Consider the following 12,835-nt stretch of genomic DNA (forward strand, 5'->3'; position numbering starts at 1 on the left):
TGTGCAGCCAGGGATTCTAACCTCAAACTATGTAAATGCAGTGCATCATGTGCTTTTGTAGATAATAGTTTTGTCAATAACACACACACACACACACACACACTACTGTACAAAAGTTTGGGCTCAGTAAGATTTTTTTTTAACCAGATATCTAATATTTTAGGCTCGCCAAGTCTGATAAAAAAAATGCAGTAAAAATAGTATAATTGTTAAATATAATTAGAAAATTGAAAAACTCTTTTGTATTTTAACACCTTTACAAATGTACTAATTTATTCCAGTAATGGCAAAGCTGATTTTTAGCAGTTATTATTCCATTCTTCAGTGTCACATGATGCTTAAGAAATCATTCTGGTATTTTTATTTGGTGCACAAGAAACATTTCTTATAAATGTTAAAAACATTGTGCTGCTTTAAGTTTTGGTGGATATTGATGCATTCTTTAATTAATAGAAAGAACAGCATTTACTTGAAATAGAAATCTTTAAATTAAAAATTGTTACTTTTAATCAATTTAACGCCAGCTTGCTAAAAAAAAACAACCTACTGATCCTTATACAGTATTATACACGAGGAAAAATTGTTTAACAATTCAGATTAATTTGACATTTATTCAATATTTTCAGAATATTTCATTTATGGGTGACTATTTACAGGTCAATAATACTTAATACAATATATTACACAAACTAGCCTTCACATGCTTACACTAGTGATGATTATGTACATCTTGTTTTTTTTTTTTTTTTTTCATGTGGGATTTTAAACCTCAACATTGCTTTGACCAGTGGGCTTCATAATATTTATAAGTGTACAAACTTTAAAACCTTGTCTTCCTTCATAGAGCTGCAAATTTGTCTTGAAGGTGTAGTCCATCATCTCAGTGGTCTCTCATCCATAATTTCATGTGTCAAATGATTGAGCACATTCATAAACCTCTTATGAAGTGTTCTCACTGCCTACCAACATTATATGTATTTGATAGGGTGGATGATATATTGGAAATTAGAATTATTCTATTTACCCTTCCTTCTTTTCTTTCTTGAAGGCAAAACTGGTACCGTACCTGCTTATTTCATAAGTGTGGAGCACAGCACACCTCTGGCAGATGCATATTGAACAAAGTAGCTCTCCATAGACAAGTGCCATTTCTGCTCATCAGTGGCTCTTAACTTGCAATCTGCATGTGATCCACTGAAGTGCACATCCTGGTAGAGAACATCCTTTTTTCAGATTCTGATGCCCTTCGACCTGACTCCACAGAGAGGTTCAGAGAGTTTAGTATGTATATAAAGTGTCTGGGTTTTCAGAGTTCTGTGTGTTTGATTGGAGGCTCCAGTTTTCTGGACAGGGCTGTAAGGATGAGTTTGAATTTGTCGTATCGCTCTGTCTGATCCACGGCCGCCCCCCTGCTGCCCCAGAGCAGACGCAACTGGAAATCGGTCCTCATGATCTCTAGCATGTCATCATTAGGTTGGAATCCTGGAGAGATGGTCAAATGTCACTAAAGAATGATTTTCACTTTACAATACGTTTCAATTTATTGTCATTAATGCAATGGATATCAGGAAAAAATAAAATCTTATTTTTTTACACAACTTAAAAAAAAATTTATTCGTACTTTCTTTAAATATTAGTTTTTTCTATCTTTATTATCTTGTAAAAAGTCTTTTTGAGAGACTCTTTTAAAGAACTAGCTCATAAGATTCTAAGGTTTGTGAATCAGACTACACTAGTCAAGCTTTTAACTTCCTGAGGCAACCCATGATTTAAATGCAAATTTCCTGTTTATGGCCTGAACAGCATTATTCCAAATCAGTTTCAATCCAAGGGTGTATGAACATTCTATTACATAAATGTTTTTGGCTCACCAATTGCCTCAAGTTAAAGCATTCAAGTTAATGTTATTCCTGGAATGACTGCCTTGTCTTACCCTGGAGGATCCGTTGTGCATTGCAGGTGTATGTGTCCGCATTGCGTGCAACAGCACGAGCTCCTTCCAGGTGCCGGAACATGATTTCACAGCCTTGATCGTTGTTCTCCCAGACGTCCATACCATCAAAGGTGACCGCAGGCCTCTCCATCAAGGTGAGCAGCGGCATTAGCAGTGGAACGCTAGCATTGCTCAGTGGGATTTCAGCTAGAAAAACAAGAACCAGAACTTCACTAACCGTGACCTATGGAGGGCGTTTAATGTGTCTAATTGTAAGAAACTCACCACTTCCTTCATAGAGTCCTTTGTAGAATGGTTTCAAAGATTTCTCATAAATGATGGCTGTCTGTGTATATTTTCTTCGCAAGCTAGTCCACGTATGATCCAGTCGGGTAATCTGTTCATACAAGAAAGAGCACAGATTAAAGCCTGCTTCTGTTGACCACACATTAAGGGAGGAAAAGTCTCAAGCGCAAGTGGCAGCTATGTAGAAGGAGCTGTTGGGTACCTGAGGCATGTCCAGTGCTTTCATTATGGAGGAAAAGGCATAAAGATCTCCCATGGAGTCTTTCAGCTCCAGAGCTACCAGAATGATCCGGTTTAGGGTGGCTGCTCTCTCCTCCAGACTTCCTGTACACCCCAGGATATCCACAGCAACTCCAATCGCCATAGTGTTATGCCTGTTTAAGAAGAACCAGCCATGCATGTTAAATGTGTGGCCTACATGACTCTGGATACTGCAAAAAAAACCTCAGTTTCGTTAGATTATCATATGCAAGAGTTCATTTAAAGTTGTCGCCCTTACGAGTCATAAGAAATCTGCTTAATACATCATATGTTGACTGCATCGGTTTACCTTTCCGTGAGGTCCTCTCGCAGCTGTCGCCCATGAGGAAGGGTCACCAGCTCCAGCCCAGAGGTCACACCCATTTGACCTTTCACCTCTTCAGAAACATTTAATATCCTAGCGACCTGTAGTATGTACACACAGCATTTTCATCAAAGCAATTAACATCCAGAATAGAAAAGTATTTCACAGAAGCTAAGCTAAATTTGGGCTGTGTATGTGTCGACTGTTTTTGTCCATAATATTGGTCCTATGACTGAGATAATCAGCCAGCTTAAAATTTAATTCCCATATACACAGCCAAACAACCTGGCCACGCTTTTAAAGCAGAAAGACGTGGAGAAGTGGATAGTCACATGTATAAGAGGCTTTTTCTACTTTCAGCCCCTGCTGTGTGGCACAACTGTGATCTTGTCCTCTGGTTGGCTGGAAGAACCAGTCTCCAACCTGAAGAATAATCTGACTCACACACTGAGCCTGTAATTACAGACCTGTTGGTAATGATTGTATTCAGTAAGTGGGTGTGAATGGCTGTCCAAATTCTGTTTTCATCTTGATTTTCTCTTATGTTGTTGAGTTCTTAGTTTTTTTTTCCTTTTTGAAATCAAAAGCTATCAGATATACAATCTGTTATGGATGTGTATTATCATAACATCTTATATTAGCTTTTGTAATGTGTGACTGCAATATTGTTAAAACTGGAATCTGTAATATATATATATATATATATATATATATATATATATATATATATATATATATATATAATATTAAAAAAAATTATACTTTTATTCAGTGAATTGTAATGAACATTCTATTGATTATGTAAATGTATCACATTTTCCACAAATTTAATTTTACCTAATGCATGTTGATAAATTGAAAAGGATATTAATTCACCAAATTTGGACTTCAAAAGGCTCATCAAAGGCTAATAATTAATATTACCTCACAGTCTGCTTGCAGGATGTGTTTGGCGATGGTTTTTGGATCCTGACTGACGAGCAGCTCTTTGGCTTTCTTAAGCACGGTCATCTCTAGTGGCTTGTTCTCCACTGGTAGAAGCCGGAAGCTGATGTCTCCAGGTTTGAACGCTGACTCTGTTTCAAACACAGGTCTTTTGAAACCTTTCTTGCAGTCCTGTTCTTTATCCACATCCTCCTCCTTGTCTTCCTCACTGTCGTTGTCTAGGGCCTCAATGGCATTATGATAGGAGCTACGGTCAAGTTTTACGCTACTATCACATCTCCTTAACCCCTCCTCAGTCTTTAGTCTCTCCACATAGCCATTAGCTTGTGAGCTAGTCATGTTTTCCCAATCAGCAGGACTGCATGGTTCACAGTAGCTTCGTTCTGGACTCGATGGGCTGGCCAACTGCTGCTGTTGCTGGAATGGAGGTCGCTGTTTGTGGGGCTTTACTGGAGGGACCGGTGGGGAGAGGGTCTTCAGGCCAGGGGTGCAGGATACTCTCATAGAGGGAACCTTGCTGGGTTTAGGGGGCGGTTTGGGACACAGCTGGCTGTCGGATCCACGAATAGCCTCACCAGGCTGGGTGTCAAAGGCCATTCTGCGTGGCACTGTGGGGCTCAGAGCTGGCTCACTTCCTGTGCGGAAAACTGGGGATTTGGGGCACGGCTGGTGCTCCATATGCTGAACCTGAGCCTGAGGCCTACAGCCTGAAAGCAAAGGCACATACAATCAACTTTTTATTCATTAAAGTCGAAAATATGTTGTAGATGGACTCAAAGCTGCAGAGTTTTCTTTCTGCATTCTGAACGGTAAAGCAGATTCAGCGCTCGGGATTCTGACATGCACAGCAGAGCTGTGTTTTCGCATAACCATATTTATTCCACTGACACAGGCATAAATTATCTCTATCCTCCACAGTGCTTCAACAAAACATTTTATTTTGCATTTCAATTCCATGTCTCATTTCACACATTTATTGTTCAGTAAGCCAAAGTGAATTTCAAAGGAGGAAACGTCAGCTTGACTTTGAGAAGCACTTTCTCTTTGGCAGAGGGTGAATGTGAGAAAGATGACTGGTTTTCAGGGCTGTCAGCCGTGTGTATCACTGGAGGGTTGGAGGCGTGACGGGGTATCAGTGAGGATGAGAGCTGACAGGCACTCACCGATAGGGAGAAAGCTCTCCGACTGATGGGTCTTCAGTGGCCGTCTCCTCTCCTGAACGTGGTTTAGACATGCTGGTTGACTTCCACACTTATCTTTGTTGCTGTGAAGGAGAAAGACAGGTCATTTAGTTTGTTCTCAAAGTCTTTTGGACTATGCCGTGAAGTTTACACCACTTCTCAACTGAGTTAATTTCAAAGTTGCGTGGCATGAATTTTTAAAAGTGCAAATTCAGTGCAGTCTCTCAGTTAATGTCAGGCAACCTGCACAGTTATTTTAATACCATTTTTAAATTGCTAAGTTAATAAGCTATTTTGACACATTGTTTCGAAAAATTAGACTCCCATGTGCTGAAGCTGCACAAATAAGTTAAACTTTCACTTATTTTATGATTATTGGTGCTAAACAATCTCTTTATATTTTTGTGGAACTGTCACATTGTGGGACTGAATAATTGAACACATAAGTAGTTCCACATAAATAATACTCATTAAAGCAATATTCAAAAGTAAAAGTTGCTTTCTTCCTAATTTGCTAGTCAGAAAAATGCCTTATTTAGTTCCTCCTGGGGTCCTAATGAGCAAACCTGTCAAGGATTTCCAAAAGATTTCTGTTAAGAAATGGGAGTTTGTGATTTATACCACAAGACCCAATAAGTATTATAATTCTATAGGTTTTACTGTATAAACCTGGGGATAATATGCAAATTCATGACTAGTCTCTTTTTAAAGTAGACCCCAATTATATATTGCAAATGTATTTAAGTTCTATCTCTAGTATTGTTTATTTTGATGATTGTTTTGTAATTCAGAGTTCAAGATGGACAGTCCTGAACTCTGTCTCTGAATTTCCTTTTACTTCAAATTGCATAAAAAGATTAAATCATGTGAGCTAAATCTCTGTAATTAACTATCTAACCAAGTGTTGAAAATATGAAAGGAATGAATTATCGGCCTCTCTTTTTAGGAGCAGCAAAATTGCATGTATTACAAATTACATGGAAAAAAGGCTAAATACAGATTCTGAAAAAGCCACATTACACAAACCGTTTGAGAACTAGAATCTGTAAATAGTAATGTCAATCCTTTAACAGGATTTTTAACATTTTCTCAAATACATAATTAAAATGCCTTGCAGAGTATTTCTTCTTGGCAATGCATAGGATAGTCTTAGTCTCACCTGAGGAGATTCCCACGGCTGAGGGTGTGATCCTGGGTGTGTCCGTTCATGATATTCAGACTCAACCGTTTGGAAGTCAGGCTCTTTCTCTCGGAGTATCCCGCCTCTACACGTATAGATCCAACTCCATATTTCTCCTCCAGACACCTCAGAGGCAGAGCTCTGTTGATTGGCTGAAAGATAATCGCTCCCACAACCTCAGAGACCGGCTCACGGTTGCCTACGTAGTATCGCACTAACGCGGGGATGCTGTCAAATCCCTCCTTCTCAAACAGGTACTGAACACGTGAGTAGGCCTCGTTCATGGCTACCACGCGTTTGTTGATTTTGAAGTGTTGAGGGGTGTTCTTCCACTGGCAGGTCAGAACGTAGTTCCCCGGGCTGGACAGCGAGTCTCGGATCAGAAAGTCTCCATCTCTCTGAACCAGGTTTTCAGCCACCTTAAATTCAAACATACACACAATTTTTGATGTTTTTGTAGTCACTGTTTATATATATATATATATATATATATATATATATATATATATATATTGCTTCCTCCTTAGTTTCAAGAGTATTGCATGTTGGCGAGGTATCTTTTTATATATATTTCCTTATTTGTTTTTAATATCAGTATGTCTTGCATTTATTCGTTTACTTGAGAAATGAGATAAGATTAAAGCTTGTACGTCATTTTTTCATATTACTTCTCACTATGTGCTCATGAAAGGATCAAACACTAATAAATCTGTTAGCATGTGTGTTTGGAGCTGTGGAAAGAGTCATTACGTGGAATTAGAATCTCACAAGTGTTTATGACCGTTTTCATGATGGTGTGCTAAACCGCTGTTCTCAGGCCTTTCTTATAGTATAAAACAGCAGCTAAAAAGCTTAGCTTTTTGTTTATGTCCAAGTATGCATAGTTTCACAAGTTGCAGCCTGTCTTGTCATCTGTTATTAATAAGTATTCATCTTTTACCATCTTCTCCTTTCAGTGACTAACAAAACACAAACGGCATTTACAGGAAACACTTTGAAATCAAGCACATGTCATTTCACTCCACTGGTCATAAAGTGATGCGTGTCAAATCGGAAAATGCCTGTCTTTCCTCTTTCCTTGTCTGTAGTTTGTTTGATTAACTCGAGCCGAGCAGGTCAGACTCGTCTGGCTGAAAGACTCATGGGTAAACACGAGCTGTAGTGCAGCACACATGCTGTCAAGGGTTTTTTGAGAATCACAGTGTGTGTAGAGATTCAAGGACCACTCAAAAGAATCAAACTAACTGCTGATTCCTCTTAATAGTGCTGATGGATAACATGATTGTAGAGAAAGAATCAACAAGGGCACCTTACTCATGAACTCGATGTACATGTACTATATTCTAAGGTCATTCATGAGGTGTGTTGAGCCATGATGAATAAGTTTGTTCTTTCTGACTATATTTCTGGTGTAAGCAGTAGCCAGATGAATGCTGCTAGTTCTGATCATTTGATGGCGTTAAATAAATACACCTTGGGTCAAATAGCAGTCATGATTCATCACTGCATTAACAACTCTTGCTCTGTTACAATTGTTGATGGATGAGTTGTCAGTTTTAGGGGGCAAATCCTGCAAAGGAGCATGGGAAAGAGGAGCCAGGGTACATGGTTTTCATAAGAGCGGATCTGTAGCTGTCAGCACTGTGATGTTTGCAATGATGAGAAACTGTTGATGGGTGTTTTTGAATAAAGCTGGGTGTTAATGAACCGTCCAGTATGTAGTTATTAAGCACAGTGAATTGTACTAGAAAATATTGTTATTCTGAGTTTTGCTGTTTGACAAGCATTCAGGCAAGACTCCACATTTAGTGTTTTGTTTCAGTGAGACGTTTTGTTTTCCTTGGTCATGGATCAAGTCTGGGTGTGAAAGTGACTTTACTTGTTCTGGACAGGTTTGGCGCCTGTAACCAGTTCAGAACAAGAACTGATCAACCATTACATAGGTTCTTAAATACACCATAGCCCTTGGGCCTTGCAAAGCAAATACTTGCCACTTCTATATGCTTATTGTTTTTCTTATTTCTAGCATCTAATCATTAATATGTACTTTCACATAGCCAAGCAAGTAAAATTTGCATATTAAAGGAATATTTTAGAACACTAGTCACTGTATTCATAGGTTATTATTTTGCACAACATGCTTATATGTAATCTATTGTTAGTAAAATATATAATGTATACGTTTCATAATTTTGGCGATCTGTTTTTTTAAGTATTAGGACACTGTAGCCTATGAATCATGATAATACAATACTATTCTTTGAAGTAACTTGTAAACAGATGTAAGTAGAAAAGAAAGTAGATGCATGTGGTATAAGAGAACCATGATACTGATCTCCTACATCCTTTTTTTTCATGATACTTCCATGGTACCTTTTGTACAATTAGCAAGTTATCCATAAGAACATCTAATGCAAGTCATATCCTCAGTGTTTTCTTCCCTTAATCAAGTATTACTGGCCGGAGCTCTAGCTGAAGCAAACATGGCCACATGTCTTTAATTCATTATCTTTTCTACAAAGAAAGTGAATGTCTGAGTGCCAGATACAGGCATGACTTCACTGTCACACAAGGAGAGAACAGCTATGCTTTGACAGCAGAAAGATCTCTACTCTCAGCCAGATTTAACTTCTGAACAATATTGCAGACATGTGGTAACCATACTTATATTAAATCACGGACACAGCCACTCAGAACAGAAATATTCCAAAAAAGTTGTACCTGTCTAGGGATGGCTCCATGATACCAGGCATGGCTCCTTGGTTCCTCACTGCTCAGTTTCAGTTCTTCTTCTAGTTCTCTTCTAAGCTTCTCTGGTGGTCCATCCATGATGTACTTGTCCCTCGAAAACTGCACATAGATGGGGACAGAAGAGTCTGTAAGAGCCATGGTGGCCCTAGATAGTATGTTAGTCTCTATGATTGAAGTATGTGTATTAGTCTTGTTTCTTTTTCTATTCCCCTCCCTTCTTTTTGCCCTGTTACTCAGTATCTGACTGGATGATGGATCTGTGCTTCCTGTGCCGATCTGTTTACAGTGACACATAAGTCCCTCCCTCTTCCTGTCTGTCTCCGCCTCCTTCAGCCACGGGGCAAGCCGTACCTTTACCTGCACACACGCCCCACTGCTGTGATTCATCATGGATTTTCTGGTTTGATGGAAAAATGCTTGTCACCTTAGAGGGTTGTGGATTTCACAAGTGAGGAAAATTTCTTGTCAATAAGCTGCTTAAAAGAAATGCAACTGAAATGTAGACAGATTATGCAATTTTAATTTTCGCAATATCCTCCATGTCTTAACAGCACATGCCATTGTTGTTTATCAACAAATAGGAGTTGTAATAATGTTCTTCTGTTGTCAAAAGAGTCTGGTTGTGTTTGGAATGATATACAGTACCATTGTCCGGCACATCTAATATGTTATCAATGAATAAAGCTTTATTAATTAAATAATAAATTATTCATTGCTAGTTTGTGAAACCTAATGTTAACATTCTTTTAAAACATTATAATTTGCTTGCTAAACAGTATTAATAGTACAGACCTACTAAAAGTATTAGTACAGGGTTTGGGGCAGTGCAGCATGTGAGAGAAATGTATTATAAAGATTTTTGGGGAGAAATTTTCATGGCTTCCCCAAAAATATTAAACGGCACAACTGTTTTCATTATTGATTATAATATTCCTTGAGCATCAACTCAGCAATTTATTTTAAATTGTTATAATAAAGTAGTAAACAATATTAATGTTTACTATTTTTAATCAAATAAACACATCCTTGGTGAGCAGAAGAAGACTTCTTTCAAAAACATGTTAAAATCTTACAGATAGTGGTCGACTGATATTGTTTTTTGACAGCCGATGTCGATGCAGATATCTTGGAAAGCAGGGGGCCGATAGCAGATATAAAGCCGATATAATTATACTTTTTTGAATGAATGTGTAAAATAAACATACTAATACTTTAGATGACAAAGTGTTTTTCACAAATAAATATTTAACTAAAATATAATAAAAAATGAAGTAAACACTGTTACCAAAAGGGCACTCAGTATTCTGGGAAGTTTGTGTACAGGGTGCGACTTGCCAGGGGGGATGCGTGGGATTTCCGCCTTTCTGCCGCTACTTTGGCTGGCGCGCAGCCTCTCTGTATTCACCACTCTGCAGACTTGCTCAATGTCCCACCCACGGCGCTATCTGATTAAATACACCTCACGAGTAATAGCCTAGCAACACTTGCGAGACGGTTGAAGCCGGTCCGCTGGACAGTGGAGTTGGTAACTTTTAGCAACTTTTAGATTTAGCGCCTTTTTTCCAAAACGGCGACTAGCAACAAATTTAGCAACTTTTTGGACAATCATTATTTAGTCTCTGAGACTCTCTGGTGCTGCCGTCCGAGCGCGAGGTCTCTTCCCCAGCGCGAGACTCTCTCTCTGCATCTGTTGTGTTCAGCGAGCGCAGAGAGAAAGAGATTCTGTTGCTTCTAACTCTATTTTACAAGCAAGTATAGCCGACATCAGTCACAGCACAACCACGTACTTTATCGTATGTGTATTTGATTTCATTAGTGCAGATTAATGTTTGAGAGCTGGTTGTGTAGTCTTAATGGACCGCATTTCAGTCATTGTAATATTCATTCTGTTGTCTGACAACAAACATTAAAATATAGTAATAAAAACAGTTTTATTGAGAATTAAATTAAATGGCTAAATTAAACTGCAGTATGTGAGCACAGGGAGGCAATACAATACGATGCACTTACATCATAAATATGCTAATTAGCGCATGCCATCATATAGTTTCATGATTTATTTGTATGAATTTAAAATGTTTCAAAACATCCCCCCCTCTGTTTTTTTTTTCCCCACAAATCGGACCCTGGCATTAGGAATCATATTTTTCAAATAAAGCAAGGGAAACACTCATTTTACATACAGCACACAGAGAAAATGACATGAATATGAGGGTGGGCAAATGCATAAATCACAGCATAATTTGAAATCATGAGTTTAAAGTTTAAAGCATTAAATTCACACGGACCGACCATCACACAGAGAACACACAATCATGCTGGATACACACGCACACTTCACAAGATCTCACAGCTTGATTTGACCAAGCTTGCAAGGTTTGTGAAATTAAATGTTCATTAGCCATTAAAAAAAATTGTTAAAATTATATAAATGTATATTTGCCTAATGTTGACAGCAAACGGGTAAGTATTAGGTTTGCCTAATAATATAAAAGAAATTGTTGTAATACTTCCTGTATACATAAATTTTTTTGTTTAACCATTCTATCTGATTAATAAACAGACTTCTATCCGTATTAGACAGAACTGCTAATGACAGCAGCGAATAAGAGGGAGAATGTGAGCTGTGTACGTTCAGTTGCTACCCTTCTCAGCGCCGTCAAAATAAAAATACAAAATACTGTGGCATGCCTTGAACATATCAGCCAAGCAGAAAAAAAAACGTATTGGCCGATGCCGATATTTGAAAATGGTAGATATCGGCCGATATATCGATCAAACACTACTTACAGATGCTAAACTTTTTAACTCTTTAACCTGTTTTTCTCGATCATAAACCCTTATTTTCCTGAATTTGTGATTTTTGAACTGAATGCTGTGTTTTTAATTGTACAACCAGGGCAAAAAAAAAGGATGTTACATAATTTAGAAAGGGGATTTCAAACATGAAGTTCTTGGAATGTCATCTATGTGTGGTAACTAACTCCAGAGACCTAAAGTGGTACCTTTGTGCTCTAGCTGGTAGTTGTAAGCAGTAGGTACTCAAGCACAGCACTGCAGCATAACCCCAAGCTAAATCTGTGCGTGAGGGGGAAATTCCCAGCAGGACTCCTCGTTTCAACTTTGTAGTTGTGGTCTATTGAGTAATATGTCAAATGAAACCAACAAAAGGGCAAAGGTAATTGGAATTGATGAATGACTGACTGTGTGTGTGTGTGTGTGTGTGTGTGTGTGTGTGTGTGTGTGGGCATGCATGCACTCAGAAGTGGAAACTATGATTGTTACACACTGTTTGATTTAATTAAGTCAGCTGAATCGCACACCGGCCAAAGAGCCAGTGATGCTGTTGTGTATTTTTATTATATAGTCCAATTTTAGTGTGTCGTTGTTGCTTTGTAGATTGAAATAGCTTTAATGGCTTGATGATTAAGAGCTTTGGGTTTTCTTAAAACTGCCAAGACATCTGATTATTGCCGAGAGCCATGGTGATGTACAATGACATCAATAATCATAACAAGTGATCTCATAATAGAAACTAGAACCTGGTGCATATGGACTACTCTTGTATTAATGGGCAATGTTTATAATATTATACAAAATAATTAGCAAGACACACATTATTTGGTAAAACCAATCAAAAGGACAATAAAAATCTGTGTAGCGTGTGAAAATCAAATTTCACTTCAATTAAAACTGAGCTACATCAGTTTCCTGTGATGTTGAGAAGATTCTTAGCTGTCAGTCTCTCTCTCTCTCTCTCTCTCTCTCTCTCTCTCTCTATCTCTCTCTCTCTCTATATATATAAGTCTAAGCAGTGTCTGTCAAGCATGTCAGACAGTTATTAGGATCTTACTGACCACAATCTGTCACTGCGGTCCACAACAAACCACTTCACACAGGCCTGGCAATGCTGGACATCTTTAAATATGACAAAGACACTTCTCTATATAGCAAAAAAAACACGTCTCACAGGG

The 12,835-nt window shown here is 38.2% G+C and overlaps 1 protein-coding gene across 5 annotated transcripts in view; it reads right to left on the reverse strand.

Annotated features, from left to right (window-relative positions):
* Positions 1 to 591: 591 nt before the first annotated feature.
* The window catches only part of bcar3 (BCAR3 adaptor protein, NSP family member), a 54,183-nt gene continuing 41,939 nt past the window's right edge, over positions 592 to 12,835 (reverse strand). For all 5 annotated transcript variants that reach the window (XM_052563071.1, XM_052563073.1, XM_052563072.1 and 2 more), the window contains 9 exons: positions 8,832 to 8,960; positions 6,090 to 6,529; positions 4,913 to 5,013; positions 3,729 to 4,456; positions 2,790 to 2,905; positions 2,442 to 2,613; positions 2,219 to 2,330; positions 1,934 to 2,140; positions 592 to 1,482 (listed from right to left, as the gene is read on the reverse strand). In XM_052563071.1, coding sequence (XP_052419031.1) covers positions 1,307 to 1,482; positions 1,934 to 2,140; positions 2,219 to 2,330; positions 2,442 to 2,613; positions 2,790 to 2,905; positions 3,729 to 4,456; positions 4,913 to 5,013; positions 6,090 to 6,529; positions 8,832 to 8,960 — 2,181 coding nt within the window. In that variant the 3' untranslated portion in view covers positions 592 to 1,306. The remainder of the gene's footprint in view (positions 1,483 to 1,933; positions 2,141 to 2,218; positions 2,331 to 2,441; positions 2,614 to 2,789; positions 2,906 to 3,728; positions 4,457 to 4,912; positions 5,014 to 6,089; positions 6,530 to 8,831; positions 8,961 to 12,835) is intronic.

This window comes from Carassius gibelio, chromosome B8 (genome assembly GCF_023724105.1).
Source record: "Carassius gibelio isolate Cgi1373 ecotype wild population from Czech Republic chromosome B8, carGib1.2-hapl.c, whole genome shotgun sequence".
NCBI lineage: Eukaryota > Metazoa > Chordata > Actinopteri > Cypriniformes > Cyprinidae > Carassius > Carassius gibelio.